The 18,643-nt window shown below is 44.4% G+C and overlaps 3 protein-coding genes and 2 non-coding genes across 6 annotated transcripts; 2 read left to right on the forward strand and 3 right to left on the reverse strand.

The window, feature by feature from the left end:
- Positions 1-2,586: 2,586 nt before the first annotated feature.
- On the forward strand, positions 2,587-6,231 carry LOC123182634 (transcription factor VOZ1). The gene is made up of 4 exons (XM_044595268.1): positions 2,587-2,940; positions 3,026-3,295; positions 4,434-4,938; positions 5,030-6,231. Exons 1-4 carry the CDS (start codon positions 2,686-2,688, stop codon positions 5,749-5,751), a joined length of 1,752 nt encoding a protein of 583 aa, XP_044451203.1. The 5' UTR covers positions 2,587-2,685; the 3' UTR covers positions 5,752-6,231.
- A 182-nt stretch (positions 6,232-6,413) lies between these two features.
- Positions 6,414-12,650, reverse strand: LOC123182633 (eukaryotic translation initiation factor 2 subunit gamma). Of its 2 annotated transcripts, XM_044595266.1 has the most exons (10): positions 12,116-12,650; positions 10,254-10,319; positions 9,925-10,038; positions 9,203-9,264; positions 8,675-8,787; positions 8,299-8,401; positions 7,783-8,010; positions 7,481-7,699; positions 7,122-7,382; positions 6,414-7,040 (listed from the first exon to the last, which is right to left on the reverse strand). In XM_044595266.1, the coding sequence occupies exons 1-10, from the start codon at positions 12,648-12,650 to the stop codon at positions 6,738-6,740; spliced, it is 2,004 nt and encodes a 667-aa protein (XP_044451201.1). In that variant the 3' UTR covers positions 6,414-6,737. The 2 variants fall into 2 exon arrangements, with proteins under 2 accessions (XP_044451201.1, XP_044451202.1); XM_044595267.1 differs by lacking the exons at positions 10,254-10,319; positions 12,116-12,650 and adding an exon at positions 10,496-10,718.
- Positions 12,651-14,738: 2,088 nt separating this feature from the next.
- LOC123172912 (28 kDa heat- and acid-stable phosphoprotein) lies at positions 14,739-17,820 on the forward strand. Its single transcript, XM_044589802.1, has 8 exons — positions 14,739-14,959; positions 15,567-15,610; positions 15,748-15,816; positions 15,932-16,015; positions 16,300-16,334; positions 16,808-16,893; positions 17,331-17,396; positions 17,578-17,820. Exons 1-8 carry the CDS (start codon positions 14,893-14,895, stop codon positions 17,610-17,612), a joined length of 486 nt encoding a protein of 161 aa, XP_044445737.1. The 5' UTR covers positions 14,739-14,892; the 3' UTR covers positions 17,613-17,820.
- Positions 17,821-18,168: 348 nt separating this feature from the next.
- TRNAR-ACG (transfer RNA arginine (anticodon ACG)) lies at positions 18,169-18,241 on the reverse strand. The gene has a single exon. It is a non-coding gene; the product is annotated as a tRNA-Arg (tRNA).
- Positions 18,242-18,306: 65 nt separating this feature from the next.
- On the reverse strand, positions 18,307-18,379 carry TRNAR-ACG (transfer RNA arginine (anticodon ACG)). The gene has a single exon. It is a non-coding gene; the product is annotated as a tRNA-Arg (tRNA).
- Between the last annotated feature and the right edge of the window lie 264 nt (positions 18,380-18,643).

The following is an 18,643-nucleotide window of genomic DNA, read 5'->3' on the forward strand; positions in this document are numbered from 1 at the left end:
CACGAGCTAAAAGAGCTAAAAGGATAAGGTTCATTGAGGAAGAAGACCCCCTTTTATAGGAGGGGGAAAATCCAACCGTTATGTGCTCAGCCCGCACACGAGCGGTACTACCGCTCCACGAGCGGTACTACCGCTCGGGCGGAAGAAGCAGTGAAAAGGAGCAACAAAACAAGAACCTTGGGGCGGCAGTACCGCCGGTAAGCGGTACTACCGCTGGAGGAGCAGAACACGGGACAAAAGGAGGCAGGACAGAGCAGAGTACGGTGGCAGTAGTGCAGTAGCGGTACTACCGCTCGACCGGAGCGGTACTACCGCTTATAGGCGGTACTACCGTGCCTTACTGCCGCGCGACTACCGCTGAACCGACACGAAAAGAGCAGACCCAAAATCTTGGCGGTAGTAGAGCGGTACTGGAGCGGTACTAGCGCTTGAAGCTACAAGGGGTACTCCGCTGCCACCGCGGTACTACCGCAGGGAGAAAAACAGAACTGCCAAAACTTCTTCATAAGAGCTCCGAATTGAGCAAACTCAAGCTTGTTGGATACAAGACGACGAGTAGCATCAAAACAACGACTGGTTATAGTAAGAAGAGGCAGGGGAGGTATGCCAACAAATAGAGGAGTGAAACCTCCAACCGAGAAGAACCGGCATAACCTCCAACATCGAAAACATCATAGAAGATGCGAGTGAACTCCGTTTTCGATGAACTCGAGCTTGTCATCAAGATGACCATAAGCTCCAAAACTCACAAAGAGAAGAACCAAACAAGAACCAATAAAGATGATGCAAGGATCCAATGGTTTGAGCTCTCTATGAACGATACGATCAAGCTACTCCTCGAGAGCCCCCCTTGATAGTACGGCAATCGATCCTATAACCCGGTCTCCCAACTACCATCATGAGACCGGTAAAATAGAAAACCTATCAAGAGCAAACCTTTGCCTTGCACATGGTCCACTTGAGCTAGATGATGACGATCTTGACTCCCTCAAGATGAACCACCTTTCTTGATTGCGTTGGCTCGATGAAGACTAGTTGATTGCTCCCCCATACTCCACTATGGGTGAGTCACCCTTCCGCACATCTTCACAAGTCCATTGTCACCACAATGGCTTCAAGCATTTGATCTCTTCGTGATGCTTTACTTGAACTTGCCCGCTTCACTTGAACTTGCACACCGCAACCTAACCCCACAAAGAACTCTCACGAAGACCATGGGTTAGTACACAAAGCGTAATTGACAATGCTTACCATACCATGGGATCGCTTGATCCCTCGGTACATCTTGTGCGCTTTGTGTGTTGATCAACTTGATTCGCTCTTGACTTAGTCTTGATCAACCTTGACTCTTTCCAACTCTCTTCATTTGGATGATGTCTTGAAGGTAAACATGAATGATCACACAATCTTCTTCTTCAAGACATGCTTGCAATAAGCTCAACTCTCACATGACCAATCTTTGGATAATTCCTTAATAACACCTTGGTCACCACATAAACTCCTTGAAACCAACACATGGACTTCAAGAAATGCCTATGAACAAACCCTTCAAATATAACTCAAGGCAACCATTAGTCCATAAAGATTGTCATCAATTACCAAAACCAAACATGGGGGCACCGCATGTTCTTTCAATGGCAATCAATGCAAAATTGCAAGATTCAGGCCTTGTCATCATCATTTTTATTTGGCACATACATAAAAGACGTATAATCAATGGTTTTCTTGATGAAGATGAACCCTATTGTCATGTGATCAAAAGATGTGTCGGTGAGCTCTTCATTTGGTTGAGCCATTTCACGCAACAAATATGAGCTTCTATGACTAAGTATTATGTTCTCACAACTTAATCTACAACTTTCTTCTCCATAGTCACTATTTTATAAGTTATTACAATTCATAAAAAGGGTCCAAGCTCGCATTTAGCCGACGAAAACACCATAAAAAACATGGTCATGCCTATATTTAAAACACCATTAGTTTACAAATAAAAAGTGAACTCTTTTAAAGTGGAATTCCATCCCACAAATGGTAGAGCGGAACTCATGGTGTGGCATTCCTTGATCGTCAAATCAAGTTGATGCGCTCCAATGCGAATGGTGTCGGATGGATCGAGCACATGTACTACCGCACACTCATTCATGTGGGAGTGCCATTCTCATTTTGATAACCAAAAAAAAATATGGACACAATTTAAAATATATGCTACTACTTAAGAAAAAACAATTTTAGTTGTGCACATGCTTTGTACCCGGGTTCATGTTCTCGACTTGACATTAATGCTTGCATTATTCTTGGATTTACTCCAGGCTTGCGATGATGTTCGTTTAGAGGAGACGTTCCCGTCGACTATGAGACACCTGCGATGACTTCGTAAAATCTCAACAATGCTATGCCGGCTCAGCCTCTCGAAGATGCTCATAGAGGTAGGGTGTGCATGCGTTCATAAGGGTGAGTGTATGTGAGCGACTTCGATTGTACCGTGTTTAAAAAAATGATGGTGCAGTGCACAAGGAAAGAGAGGGAGGGAGGGAGGAAGAACCTCAAAGGACCAAACATTTTCCAAAACTATAACATGGTAAAAATAAATTAAAGAAAGAAAACAATCGCCAACTCCAAAGGCGAATCGACCCCCCACTCCCAATCGCCGCAACCGCACCACCAGCGCCGCCCTGATCGGCACCGATGGCGGGCGATCCGACCGGCGGCGGCGGCGGCTCCGCGGCGGGCAAGGGTCCCCGCTCGTCGACGCGGCACCAGCAGTTCCGCGACCGCGCCAAGACCCGCGTGGACGACCTCCAGGAGATCTTCTCCGGCCTCCAGTCCGCCCGCAAGGAGAGCCGCTCCGCCGACGCCGCCGTCCTCGAGGAGCAGGTCCACCAGATGCTCCGTGAGTGGCGGGCCGAGCTCAGCGTCGCCTCCCCCGCCTCCTCCCTCCAGGTACCCCTCCAAACCCTAGCCTTTCCTCCCCTTGCGTGTTCAGGGTTTGCTGTCTCTGACTTGGTGGTCTCGTGCCGCGTTGCAGAACTCGCTGGGGAACAACCAGGGCGCCGCGGATCCACCGTCGGAGACGCTGCGGCTGCTGCAGCTGGCGATTGATGAGGAGGACGACGCCACCAGCAAGCTGGCGCAGCCGATGCAGCCCTCCCGGCAGGACGGTCATCAGAATCTCAACCCCGGACTGCAAGTACATGGGGGGACTGTGGATGGCGGCGCCGACGCGTCACAGCAGTCAATGGGTCATGGAATGCAGGGAGAAGTAGCTGATGTTGCTAATGCATTGTTCAGTGATCAGGTACCTCGCCGCGATTGATGTCTCCCTTTTTGAATGGTTTAGTGGGATGGTATTTTTTTTTTGTGCCATCATCAGTCATGTGGATGAAATTGTGTGTTCAACTAGTATGACCTTCTTATACTGACTAAATGTGTACTGTTAGTGGGGGTCAATCCTTGCCTAGTTGCCAGTTAGCTCCGTCATAGACTGAAGCATTCTGATGTGCTGTGTGATCCTTCGTAGCATGCAAAAATTATCGTAGTGTAGAAATTAAGGTTTGGTGAGTAATTTTGTGCTAGCAGATACACTTATTGAAAAACTATATTGATTTTACTCTATATGTATGTGTACTTGGAGTACATGTGACAAAATTGTTCAATTTTTAACTGAACCAGTATGTTTCGGTAGCAGTCTCGCTCTTTGTTGGTGTGGACTACTTATGATCCTGTTATTGGTTTTGTCGGCCACTTCTTTTGGTGGAAAAAGCCAAGTGCTTGTATGCATTGTCCGTAGTTGACCTTAATAAATAATCAAAACTATGAAATAACCCCTTAGTCCCACACCTTCATATGAGATAACGGCAAAAAGACTGGGGTGCTTCTGTATGCCATCGCAGCATAGAGAAATGTGTTGTTCTATTATGAGTAATGTGTTACAGCATTATTTTTCTAACCTTCTGAGAAGCACAGGTCACAATAGTACAGTTTATTCATTGGCTAACCCAATTATAAATGGGTCCCAACTAATGATGATCTTCCTAAGCTTAGATGGTGAGGCCTTGCTTGATGATTTTATATCTCCGTTGAAACAAGATTCGGTAGTTGTGCAAAGATTTTGAATTTCTGGTCCAAACTGGTCCTGTTTAATTTTAGTTTCTAAAATTTCCTCTATTTGATTTCTCTTATGTACCTTTTTGATATGGTAATGAACACGTGTATGTTTGATTATGCTTTTGTGGTCCTGCTTTTCGTTATTCTTTACAATAGTCTGCCTGCAAAATTGTTGGATCAATCAAAGTGCTCGTCAATATGTGCACGTATGGTGTTGTTACTTGTGAGTACATAACTCTTGGTCTGTCTGGTGATTGTAACTTACCTTTTCATGTATTTTTTTTTCTACTCATAGATTTAATGATATTTTGTCGTACCTTTGATTGCAGATGTACTATATAGACCATGAACTTAGTATTGATGATTTTCTTCATGGGTCAAACCCAGATGGCCTCAATAACCTGCAAGGGACTGGTCAGCCGGAACATCAACAGTTCAATCTGCCACTAGATCTGCAACATTCTAATAATTCATATGCTGATGCAAATAACTCTGTGCAAAGTACTGGAGATGTTTTTTTCCACATGTCAGATTTGCTCACAACAGTCGGCCCGTCACCTTCTCAATATTTGGGGCCAAAATGTGCACTCTGGGATTGTGGTCGACCTGTGCGAGGATCAGAAGAGTGTCAAGACTACTGCAACCCGTATCATGCTGGTTTAGCTTTGAGTGATGATGGTCTTCTGGGGACAAGGCCTGTGATGCGTCCAAGGGGTATTGATTTGAAAGATGGGCCCCTATTTGATGCTCTTTGTGCAAAAGTCCAAGGAAAAAATGTTGGTATTCCTGTCTGTGAAGGGGCTGCAACGTCAAAATCACCTTGGAATGCACATGGTATGCTTGGTTATTAAGTGTTAGCATTTTAGGTGAACATTGATATCAGCAAATTCTTGTGCTAATTGTTGGTTCCCTGTTGTTTTTGCAGAACTTTTTGATCTTTCTCTTCTTGAGGGTGAATCTCTTAGGGAATGGTTATTCTTTGACAGACCAAGAAGGGCATTTGAGAGCGGCAACCGCAAGCAAAGGTCGTTGCCAGATTACAACGGCCGTGGATGGCATGAATCAAGGAAGCAAGTGATGAAGGACTTTGGGGGCCTGAAGAAATCCTATTACATGGACCCGCAACCATCCAGCAACTATGAGTGGCACCTTTTCGAATATGAGATCAATGATTCTAACACTCTAGCCTTGTACCGGCTTGAGTTCAAGGCTTCTGATCCTAAAAGGAGTGTTAAATCAAAACTGGGCAGCAGTTCACTCAACGAAATCCAGCAGCAAATGGTCAAGCTTAGCGCAAACAGTCCGGTGGACAACAAGCGGGGTGCTAGGAGCAAGACAAAGGCTAGTCAAAAGGACACCAATGCGAATACATATCCAGCTCTCAAGACCACCAATCAAGCGGGTGCTTCAAATGCTTATGAAGCAGTGCCCCTCAACATCCCCAATCAGGCCAGTGCCCCCAATGCTTACCAAACAGTGGCTCCCAGCATCCCCAATCAGGACAGTACCTCGAATGCCTATGAAGATGCATCACAGGTGGACCCGATGTCATATCTGAATGAAAACGTCGTCTATGGACCTCATCTCCCATATGGTTACCCCGACGGAAAAGGCGACTTCTACTGGAACCCCAGTGGAGGCGCCTGAAGATGCGATATGCCAAGCTCGTGCGCTTTAAGGCGTCTCAAGACAGATTGTAACAGTGTCAACTAAAATTTGGGGCTCGACACCGTGGCCCTGCAGTTTTTCTTAAGTGTAGACATCTTGGATAGATACCATGTTTGATGTGCTGTACTTTGACTGTAAAATATAGTCTGGTCCTTGCCTGTCGAGCCAAGATAGAGCATCTTAGGGTATCTGCTTCTTCAGAAGCTGATGCGGTTGGACCCTAGCATTGGAGGATTCGCAAATTCAGTTGGCTCTGTTCTTCTTTCCTTTTTTCCTTAGATGTGTATATATCCTAAGAATGGTTGAGGATTCGTATGATTCACTTGCGTTTCACATGCAAGATTGGTGACAGCTCCAAGCATTCCAGGCCTGCTCAATGTAGCCTCTTCTGAAGGTTATAACTAGCAGCTGATGCTACTTTTCTGATCGAAAGAAATAAATGTTAGCATGTTCTGGTCACTGGAATTTCTGTTCTTTTTCCCTTCTGGCGATGTCTCACACTGGAAGAATACAGTATTGTTCACCTATAGTCAGACTTCTTAAAAATAAAATCTGTTGCTAACTTTTTTGAAACAAAAAACTGTTGTTGCTAATCGCATGCTACATGTTGGCAAGGAACAGCATTGCAGACAAAAAAAATCTAGTAAAATTAGGTGTAATAATCTTATCAACGCAAGACATAATGGAGTCAATGTGATAGACGAGACAATTAGGTAAATCTGAACCAAACTAGCAGGTTCCTCGCCTACTAACCACCACAATAACATGGCGAGTATAACAAACCCTAGATTCCGACAAACCGAAAGGAGCAAACTAGTAGCGTAGATAAATCCAGCAAAGATAAAACTTTCAGACTCGTTTTCTCCTCCACCTCACAAAAATTGTACCTAGGAGCTCTCTGCCCTCCCACATTTCGCCTCTCTTGTTTCACAAGCTGCGGCTTTTCAATCAGATGGGGGTGTGCTTCAGAGCGGGCAGGGTGGAACTTCGAGCGTCGCGCCGGCTTGGATCTGGCCCCACCCGATGAGACGCCAATGCTTCTCGACACGTCGGCTGAGGGCCACTTTCTCGCCTTTGCTCGTGCAGACGGGCGCGGTGAGCTGGAGCTTGGCAAGATCGTTCTTCACGGCAACCACGCGGGCGCCGGTGGACATGGATCCGATGTTAAGCATCAGGATCTCACCCTTGGTGAGCTTGGAGACCTTCCCAGCCTTCTCTGTGCCCTTTGTTCTCACACCCAGCAGCCTTCGGAGAAGGAAGAAGTTGATCTGCAAAGCAATGTACAAGGATTGTTGTTAACAGCTATCACTGTTTGGGTTAAGTCATGAGGCTACAAAGATCTGACAAACCTCAAGCTCCACGAATACGTCGGGGAGCGACCCGATTTCTCCTAAGACCTGGCCGACCAGCCTGTCGGCACGAGTCAAAGTTGGATCCATGGTTGTTCCCACACCAATAAGCCCTCCTGGCACAGCAAATTGTAGTTCATTCTGCTCAGCATAGAGCGAGACGATCCTCGAATAGATTGGGGTGCATTTGATGTTGCCACTCTCATCCTTCATGACAATGCCAGGGCGAACTTCAATATTCTGGTTCACCCTGAGGACTCCCTGTAGATAAGAATCGACATTCAGTTTATATTTACGACATGAAAAGCCAGAACACTCATGATCTAATTCTGTATCAGGACTGAGATCTGCATACATACCCTGAGGATGCTGCCACCTGCTACCCCACCCCTGATTTCATCAACCTCTGAACCAGGCTTGTTGACATCAAAGGAGCGAATAACAATCATGTTGGGAGGTGAAGTGAAGTTCCTTTCCGGAATGGGGATTTTCTTAATAATATATTCACAGATCACATCAATGTTGTACTTCAGCTGGGCAGATATTGGCACAACAGGAGCACCTTCAGCTATCGTGCCCTGCACAGATGGTAGTAAAAGAGATCAAGCCATGAAACAGAAGACGTGTATTTATAACACGAGCAATGATGAACAGTAGTGACCTGGATAAATTTTTGGATTGCTTCATGCTGGTTCATTGCCGCACTTTCCTGGATAAGATCAATCTTATTCTGCAAAATTATGAGATGTTGGAGACGCATGATCTCAACAGCTGCAAGATGCTCAGATGTCTGGGGTTGTGGGCAGCTTTCATTTGCTGCTATCAAAAGCAAGGCTCCATCCATGATAGCTGCTCCATTAAGCATTGTAGCCATGAGAATGTCGTGGCCCTGTTCAACAAGGTAGATATTGTAAATACATACAACATTTACGTAATATCATATTCAAGATCAACTAATGAAAAGAATATCTAATGATCCATCAGAGTTCAATAATTCAGTTGAATAAAATTGGCGATACAATTATTAGTGTAAACAGCGATTATCATCTTGGTGATGCAAAATGTTACTAATCACTTGGGTAGGGCAAGAAATGGTCAGGCTATGTACTTAAGCATTCATGTACTAGATCTGTAGAAGGGAACATCATAACAGCAAAAGGGTAGAGCTTCATCATACCGGGCAATCAACAAAGGAAACATGTCTCAGGAGCTTCATCCTAGTGTTTTCAAACCCAGGAACATCACAGGCAGGAGTATCTTCTTTTCCGCTTCCATAAGCCCTTTATATAATTGAATAAAAATCAAATAGTGCACAAGAGCTTAAAACCTTGTAAGTAATCATACATTAGCTAATATCTGAAGATCAAGTTTGAGATTTCAATCATGAGTTCTACCTTGTATTCACTAGAAAATAATTATGTGAACCTACAAAGTTTAATAATTTATAGGAGTATAGAACAGTGCCCCCCTGAAGTTTTCTTTGCTCTAAATTGTAAAGAGGCTGATAGTCATATAAGCTAATCATGTAAAAACAGAAAAGAAATTTAGCTTACTTGTAACACATTGGTCGTGGACATCTGTCATCCTCACATTTGTAGATTTTTGCATTAGCATAGCCCAGCTTGATAGTGATGTTACGTTCAAGCTCATTCTTGAAGCGAACAGTCTACAAATCAAAACAAAGAAATCAGAAAATAAGAATAATAATAAAGATATTCTATATGGAACAGAATGTGCACATCCACGTCCATTAGTTACTAATCATTCTAAAAATTATTGTAAGAAACCAAGGCAAAGAAGCATGAACATTACTCAAGCCGAGAAACTAGAGCACTTATATTTTTAATAGTAATATCAAGTGAATTCCTAGACCAAACTTTTATCAATCAGGTTTGAAGAAATCTGAAGTGCATTCCTAGCAAGTGCTAGGTTAGTTTACTCGTTTAAATACCAAAAAGTAATCTAAGCATGACATATTTGAGTAGTATGGCAAACTCAGAAGAGTTGCTGCTAAATGTGATAAATACTTAACAGGCGTATAAATATTGGAAAGAAAATATGGCCACCAGAATGAATGATACCTGAACTCCAGATATAGCTTTCACAACAGTAGACTTTCCATGGGCCACGTGACCAATTGTACCTGAGGTGTTACATAAAGATAGCAAATATTATGCCCACACAGAAAGTCGCCTAAAATTCAGATATACTAATGGAAAGTTTGCTCCATCAAAGCCCCCTGGCATTAAGAGTTCCAATGACATTTTCCAAAACTGTGGATTTTGCATAGATATTTACTTGGTCTTAAATAAAAGACCCGTCATGTGCATCACTTAAGGCAACACGTGGTCCATCACATTATCATAAAAAAATCATATTGCTTCCCCAATGCACTCACAAAAGGATTAAGCGCAACCAAAAAAAGCAAAAGGTCAGACTTCAGTAAGGTTGTCAAGGCTTAAACAGATGCATAAAGAGAAAAGATGATGATTCCGACATGCAACTATTTATGTATCAGAGGAAAAGATAATGGTTCCAACATGTAACTATCTATGTATCAGATAAATAAAGAACATCATGCAAAAGAAACTCTATTGCGAATAATATATGTAAAATAAGCATCATCAGCAAACACATGACAGTAAATAGGAACCATTCCACAGTGAATTGCACCATACTAAACGCGCAGAACTCATTAGCTAACAATGGACAATCCGCATAGCTTGTAATGTTGTACACCTATGAATTCTCCACACTGACTACTACTTGACATTAAACATTGCCAAAAGGATGGTATCAGTACCAATGTTGATGGTCGCTTGGCGCGAGATGACTTCGGGTGACAACGGGTGGAGCTTGGTGACATCAAGCTTGGTTAGGTCCTGCTCCATCAATCCTCGGCGTGCCATGATTGAAACTGAAAAAAAAATGATAAACAGGGTTACAACTTGTGTCTTCTACTCCTGTTCACTTACGCAAAGACCAATTGCAGGGAAATAGAACACGTGCTATCTCCAGCAGTCGGAACTGCAACAGACAGTACACTGATCCAAAAGGTCAACCAGAGTCTAAAATCTGACTCAAAGATGAATTGCTAATCTGATGTCACGATAGCCACTATCTACCACACACCATACAGAAGCACATCAAGCAACCGAACTAGTAGCAGCAGCCAATTCACACTAGCAGGAGCATTGGCTGTACCAACAAAACCATACTAAGCATTGACAGTGCCAGTACCATACAAAATTGTTTCACTGGCAGCCACCAATCCAAACTAGCAGTTCACACTAGAGCAGTACACACGAGAGAGGAGACAGAGAGATGAGGAGAAGAGTGGAGACGGGACGAGGCGAGAGAGCCGAGGAACTCACCGGCGTCTGGCGGTGAGGGCGGGGCGGAGTCGGGGGACGGCGGCGAGGGACGTGGAGGGGTCGGGGTCGAGCGGCTAGGGGCGTGGCGGAGGCAGCCGGCGGCGAGGGTGTGGGCGGAGTTGGAGGAGGGAGACAGCCGGCGGCGCGCTTGGGTGGGGTGGGGGAAAACCTAACAGGGGACAGGAGCGAGCGTGAGAGAGAGAGGGGGGCCGAAGCGAGCGGGGCGAGAGAGGATGATGCGAGTTGGGGCTCGGTGGCGGATTCGCTGTAATTTTGGGTTCGGATAGGGGCGGAGTCATCAAGCGAAACGTTTTTGTTTGCTCAGCTGACGGGCCGGCTACGCTACCTATTTCTCAAGCGTAGGTCTCGAAATTAACCTAGGGTAAAAAAGGTTTGTTTTCCCCTAAAGAAATTTTTTTTCCTTAAAAAATGTAGGCTCTGTTTGTTCTTTCCTTTTTATTATAGTTTTCCTGTGAAGATGAATCAATCAAGAGTCAAAATTGTTGTTTGTCTTCGATGGATCCGCATGGATCCGGTCTTCGTTCGTCTACGTCTATGTGTCTGCAGGTTGGATCCTTCTGATCTAGGCTTCTCTTCGTCGGCGGCGGTTGTTGTTCTGGTGCGCTGGTCTTATGGGGCCTTAGCATGACGACTTTTCAACTGTCTATTCCAACAATGTTTGCCCGGCTCCGAAGAGAGGGGCGATGACGGCGGCGCGCCTTCGGCTCGCTCCAGTGATTGTAGTCGTCGCTAGGTGGTCAACAGACATGTATGTAATTCTTATTTCTGATGTTCTTTGTACTACCTTGACAGTTGATGAATAAATCGGGACGCATAGTTTCTATACCCGAGCACAAATGAGCTCGGGTGAACAATAAAATCAAAACAAAATCGAGAAAAATTCTACATTTTTTTGGGAGAAACATTGACAAAAGTTTTAATTCCTTGTAAAAAAATCGTCATGAAATCACATTCCTAAAAGGTGTGGCAAAGAAAAAACCAAATCGGTACTCTGAAAATGCTACTTTTAAAAGCATTTGGAGCACTGAAATTGTCTTTTTTGCCACGCCTTACAGGAATATGAATTTCTGACGAATTTTTGCAAGCACTTAGAACTTTTGTAGCAGAAAGGCACTTTCGAATAAATCGAAAGTTTTCTCGAAAAAATAAAATGCCATGCCATGTAAAAAATAGCAATGCCAATGCATTGTCTATCACGGTGTGTCCAAAAGCATTGACCATGTGTTGCGGAGCTTACATGGTAAGAAATTGCATTCCTAACTAGGTTTTGTGGTTAGTACACATGGACTAGTAGAAAATATGCTGACCATTCTTATTATTTATCCTGTAAAAACCTCCTCTAGGAAGAGGAAAACTTTTGGATTGTCTACTTATTTTCCAACGAATATGCAAAGCTTGCGTATTTTTTCATTGATAGAAGAGTAGAACAAGTTACAACGTCTACAAAACCGAAGTGAATAGAGAGAGGCTAGGAATAAAAAGTACGACATGCGGACTACTCCCTAATGATGTTGGCCAAGCCAAAAGCACCTGCTTCTGCCCATAGCCGAGCTTCATCCTTGATGAGCTATAGGAGATGGCTCAAGGAGGGTTGTAGACCATCGAAAACGCATCCATTCTGATGCTTCCGTAGGTTCCATGACGTCGGAAGGAAGAGGAAAGAGAGCCCTTTCAGCGGAAGGAAGGGGACAGGGCCAAGGCATCGAGCCACCACTCCAAGAAAAGGACGTTGGGGCGGGTTGGAGCAATGGTGGAACGACACAATGCGAGAAACTTGTACCATAGCTGACGAGAAGGAGCAGCCAACTAGGAGGTGTTGTGTGCTCTTTGGCTCCTGGTCTAGAGGAGGCAATAATCGGCGTGAGGCAAGCCATGGCGTGTCACCCTTTCCGCGGTCCAGCACTGGTCTTGGGCGGACAGACACATGAAGATCTTGGTGTTCATAGGCACCCAAGTTTTCCAAGTTAGCCGCCAGTGCAGGTCTGACAATGAGCCAATGAACATGGCGAAGTAGCAAGAAGCAGCGTTGTAGACTCCGGACTCGGGCCAACACTGGACGAGCTTGTCTGGGATATTTGAGAGAGGGTGGTGCAGCGGAGCATGCGCCAAAGGTCATCAGCCCCGCGTTGAACATGTTGAGCCCATCGAATGTGAACCCGAGCCGGCACACCACCGCTGCTTCTCGACGCGCACCTTGTCGCTATTCACAACACTTGCCAAACTCTTAGTTAGAGTGAGAGGAAGCCGACAACCGAAGCTAGGACCCATGGTTTCAACCAGTCGATCACCATATCACGATAAATGACGCACAACCGAATATTCAAAAAGGGCCACAACACATTAGAAATGTGGTTTCAGCACACTACTTTTTATATGACCAAATGATGCAAATTGATAGATTCATGTACGGAGAAATTACTGATAAAAATATCAAAAGTACTGATAACAATTTGTCACGCGGGTCCTGAGCATCAAGTACACGTGGATTGCCATCATTTTCAAATATCAAAGTAGAGGGTAATTAGTGTCAATATTATCAAAGTAGGGGGGTAAAAACTGAAATTCAGTCTAATTTCAAATATGTGAAACTTGGAACGTACTCCTCCGTCCTACAAAATAGCAGTGGTTATTTGTAACATGCAACTTTGATGATGGCGATGCACGGTACTAAACATATTCTTGTACTGCCTACTTGCACAAAAACATTGGGGAAATCATTGTTTAAGGAATTGATGGACGTGATTTGGTGTAGTACTAATTAACGTCGATATAAATAGGAAAATATTGACGTTTAATAAGTTTAATAAGGAGAGAAATATAAGAGTAAATGAGTTGATCTTCAAGATCCGGTCACCTCCTCCCTATATAAACCCCACCCCTGTACATAAGAGCACTGTACTCATAGCTAGAGACGCTGGCGGGCATAGGAGAGAAAAGGAGTCCCCTCATGGCGCTCACAATGAACAAGAAGGCGACGCCTATGTGCTTGGTGGCTCTCATCCTCGTGATGTCCGCCGCTCTCCTCTCGTGCCACGCGACAGGGAGGGATATCGGTCCGTACGCGCGCGCGCATCTGGCCGTTTTCCTTAACCTCATTGTCGAGATACTACCTCCTTTCCAGTTTATTATTTTAAAATTTTAGTTTTTTTATTTTATAATTCTCAATTGTATTTCTCGCATCATATGTTCAAATTCCAAGGTGCATTGAATCGCTGCATGCAAGGATTAAGAGAAAACTCACCAATAGTTCTAAAAGTTTTGGTCATGCATGCATGCATTGTAATTAATGCATTGGTAATCCCAATATTTGTAAGAAAAACTAGTGCATTAATTGAGTGTTTCTACAAAGTATAATATTTTTTTCACCATCTACCTTGATTGGTGAGATTTTTGAGGTGAGCCCTATAAACCGAAAGAGAGAGAACATTATCGGTCCATTTTCCATGCTACTCCCTCCGTCTCTTACTATAAGATATTATTATATCTAATATGTGAGTATATTGAATGTAATATACACTGTTACGTTTTGAAGCGTGCCAACGAAACCAAGCCAGGTGAACTGACTCGGTGTTGGTTTGTTGTGTGTGTGTGTGTGTGCAGGCCCAGCAGAGCAATGGGCCAAATACTGCGTCGCCAAGCCGACCTGCAAGACGGCGCCGCAGGCGGCCCTCGACGCGTGCAGGAACGACTGCAACTTCTTCGGCTACCCCGCGAACAAGGCCTACTGCTCGGCCGCCGAAGGCGGCATCTGTTGCTGCCTCAGGTAGTACGTAGAAGAAGCTGGCGACGAAGGTGGACACGTGTCGTCATCATGTGCTAGCTAGAAAAGCCAACCGTGAATCAGTTAGTCAGTCAATTCCCTTTTTTTTTGTAACGGAGAAATCAAGAATCCATCCGTCGAGCCTGCATTGTTTACGCAGACGCAGAAGAAAATAACAAGGTCAGGAGAAAAATTTCAATAAATATGAACGTCGACCTGCGCGTGTGCCAAGTACCAACGGGTAAAACGTGCGCGTTTCTCGCCTGTCGCCGCAGTAAGAAAAGTCGCAACTCATTTAAAAAGAAAAGAAAAGTCGAACTCGTTACCGTAGTGCGCACGGTAACTCGCACCGGGCCGGGCCGGGCCGGGCGCGGACACGGCCGCGGGGGAGCCGGCTGGGCCCAGGACACTGGCTGGCTTCTCCGCACCTCCTCCGTCCGCCGGGCCAATAAAAGGCGAGGCGCCGCACGGCAGGAGAGGGAGAGAGGGAGAGAGAGACCATCCCACCCCACGGGAAAGCGCTCGCCGCACGCAGACGCAGGCAGCCTGGGAAGCAGCTAGGGCTTAGCTAGCAGCAGCTTCGAGGAGTCCGCACGCGCCGCCGCAGCCGCGCCCCATGGCCAAGGGCAAGTTCAAGGGCAAGCCCACCGGGCAGCGCACCTTCTCCTCCAAGGAGGAGCTCGGTACGTACGGCGCCGCCGCCGCAATGCTCGCCCCCCTCTACTCTTTCCCGGTTCGATTCGCGCGCGCCGCTGGCTGGCGCTTAGTTCCTTAGCGCGATCGGCGGCCGGCGCGCGAGGCGGAGGCGCTGTCAAGGGCGCGCCCTTGACAGCGGTCCGCTTGTGCTTGTTTTAGTCAGCTTGATTGAAGAGCGTGCCGAGTAGATTGGCGCCTCAAGGTCGTGCCTTTTGGGGTGGGAGGCGCAGATCGGACGGTTTTGTGCCCCGATCGACCATCCGTTCGATGCTTTGGCCACTTATTGGGTTCGTTAGCTTGAGTTTATCCTTTGGAAGTATATGGGGGGAGGGTTCGCTTGTGCATCCTCCACGAGCCGGCTCAATTAATTGGTGTTGAGGCTTACTAGCTACTGCATTCTGCGTGTGTACGTTTCTCCCGACCATTGTTTTGCTTGTTCGATCCGGTTATGATTGCTTTGTTCACCTGTAGAACTGTGTCAGTTTGGCCGGTTGTCTGCTTTGATTGGAAGTACCACCTTAGCTTTGATTGTCTGCTATGAATTGGCCCTTTTACAAATCTCTTCTCATAGTTTTCATGTGAAACTGAATGCAGAGGCTGGTACTTCAGCAGATCGTCCAAAGACCTTTTCTAAGAAGGTTCGCATGCATCATTTTTTCTTCCCAATTACGATATCAGTTTATTAACTAGACTATCTCTGAGTCGCAAAAAAAAAAAAAACTAGACTATCTCATATGCTTGTTTTGCCTCCGGGCTTTTATTGTAAACCAAACAGAAGCAAGAGGTATCTAACAGAAGGGAAGAGTCAATTGAGGAGGAAAGTGATGAAGAGGTTGAGAAGACCGTAAGCTATTCTCTTCCTGAAAAACTTACATTGAACTCTATCTAGATCCTTCAGTCCTTCAGCGTATACATTGTTTATCTTACGTGACAATCTGCTTCTGTTTTTACTTTATCAGAAACACAAAGGCACTGCAGGTCTCATCGAGATTGACAATCCAAACCTGGTGAAACCAAAGAGTATTAAAGCCAAGGATGTTGATGTAAGTTTGATTTTTAATATGTGTTTCCTGCTCATCTTCAAAATATAATGTACTGCCGTCCATGATTGTGTATAGGCTGGCCACATTACAAGTTCACTTTTCTAGAAAGAAGGTTTACTGTTCCAATATAAGAATTTTCTACTGCATGTACTTGACTCCTTCAAACTGTTATTATGCACACTCCTGTCATAACCTGTGTTATAGTTAGGGCCTTGTTTTGGTTACATTTTTAAGCATTTATCAGTTCATATATCTACTAGCTAACTCGTTTTGCACCTGCACAGGTTGATAGGACAACTGATCTCTCCAGGCGTGAAAGGTGTGTGCATGCATTTCCTGGGCATGCTTCTTTATGTACCATTGATTCTGTAAAACATATTTAATCTCCTTTCTATGCGAGTTATAAGTGCAGTTGAAATCTTGCTGACACAATTGGTACTTCTGGAATGAAAAAGGAAATTTCAGTGAGCTGATATAATAGGATTATCTACTACTCCATAAGTTTGTTGGACAGTTGCCGTTCTTTTTGACGGTTCTATAGGCGCTGTTGCACAAGGAAATTCCCCTCTTTGTTATGTTTTTATATCAGGGGCTGTTGAAGAAAAAAAATGCCATGTTTTGCTTTCATATTTATTCTGCTGTACTTTGCTTGTAATTATAATCAACAATGATAATGTATAATGCACTATTTGAAACGATTAATAGCCCTTCCAGAAAAGAGGATGTACGTTGCCAATGCAGTACTGTTACTTTCAGTGCATTTTAATTACTACGATTTTTTTGCTCTTTCAGGGAGGAGCTTGAGAAGCAGAGAGCTCGAGCGCACTATATGAGACTTCAGGAGGAAGGAAAGACAGAACAGGCTAGGAAAGACCTAGGTAAGGGGTTAAGAGAGATTATCTCAACTATTCTCCCCTTTGGTGCACACGATTATGATCATACTTTCCATTATATATTTGTTTTCAATACAGCAGATCAAAGATTATAATTAACTGTACTATGTTCCCACTTGAGTCTTGTGTGCAAGCCCATTTTATGATATGGTTTTAAGCATGTTAGGTCTAAGGAAGTTGGTGCATTTTAAGCATGTTAAGTCTATGTGTCCTTCCTCAGTCCCAAAGTAGTACAAGAATAGAAAACAATGTATTTCCTCTAATTCATCATTTTGTTTTTGAATGTACTGTAAGTATATACGAGGTTCTCATATATTTCATGCATTGGATGTTTACCATGGTTGCCGGTTTGCACCTTGAGCATCATTCCTTTGACTTCGGGCAAACAATCGTGATTTTACCCATCTTTTTCGCAACCGCAGATCGCCTTACCTTGATCCGGCGGCAGAGGGAGGAAGCTGCAAAGAAGCGCGAAGAGGAAAAAGCTGGTACACCCTCTTTGCCGCTGCTAGCTAGTAACATTCTTTTAGCTTTCCTTTGACATGTATTTAGTCGACACGTACAAAACTGAAAGCCTGAACAAACCTGTTATGTTAGAATCAAAACATTTACCTGCATGTGCTCTTCTACACTTGCTTGATTTCTAACCTTGTGCTTGACTGCTTGCAGCGAAAGAGGAGAGGAAGGCTGAAGCACGCAAGTGAGCCAAGCTATGGATGGACCAGATATGATAGATGTGTTTTGTTGCGAGACTCGACGCTGATATTAGCTGAACTTCCTTTTACTGCCTTTATTATTTACCTGTAGTAGTATGCACTATCACCGCAGAACCTGTGTGAATGATGCCTGTGCTTTGATCCCGTTAGATGTGAATTCTGAACTTGAGTAGTAGAAATGTGTTAATGGTAGCGACTTCATGCGACATTTCGCGCAGATTGTTGAATCCCCGTGCGGATTCGTTCGAAGGCTGAATCAAACTACTAGTATATATCCTTGGCACGAAAGAAAAGACTGTCGTTGGCATGATGGTGCTTTAGCTGTTGATCGGCAAGTTAGCGAGCTTCTATTTGCTATAGGATTCAAATTGATTATTTTTTGACTGATTTCTCTGTACCTTTTCCATGTATGCTAATGCATAATCAGAACACCTGCTATGACCTGTAAAAAAAAGTTACTTATTTTGGCTCTGCTAGAATATTGCCATCGTAGGATGTCAGTGAATCTCTGGCCCCTTTTCAAAGTTCAAACACTAAAAAAAATCGACTCCGCTGGGGATCGAACCCAGAATCTCTGGTTTCGTAGACCAGCGCCTTATCCATTGGGCCACGGAGTCTTCGATTATATTTGTCCATTGGATGAATGACCTTCTTGAGATAACATTTCTGACCAAAAATCACTCGACTCCGCTGGGGATCGAACCCAGAATCTCTGGTTTCGTAGACCAGCGCCTTATCCATTGGGCCACGGAGTCCTTGATGGAAGATTCAAAGTGGTGAATAGTGACATGTAAAAATAAAGTAAGTTAACACGTGCGCTACATAAAAATGAAAAAAACGTGATTTTAGAAGGTAAACAGTACACAAGAGGTTCACCGGTTAAAAAACACGCATCAAACTTTGCACGTCTGTCGTATACAACCATATTATCACGTAGAAATTCTTTAAACATGTTTTGGAACTTCAAAATGTGATTTTCAAACTATTCAAAATAAAGTGCTCACTGACACCTGTGTTCC

This window comes from Triticum aestivum, chromosome 1D (assembly GCF_018294505.1).
Source record: "Triticum aestivum cultivar Chinese Spring chromosome 1D, IWGSC CS RefSeq v2.1, whole genome shotgun sequence".
NCBI classification, from domain to species: domain Eukaryota; kingdom Viridiplantae; phylum Streptophyta; class Magnoliopsida; order Poales; family Poaceae; genus Triticum; species Triticum aestivum.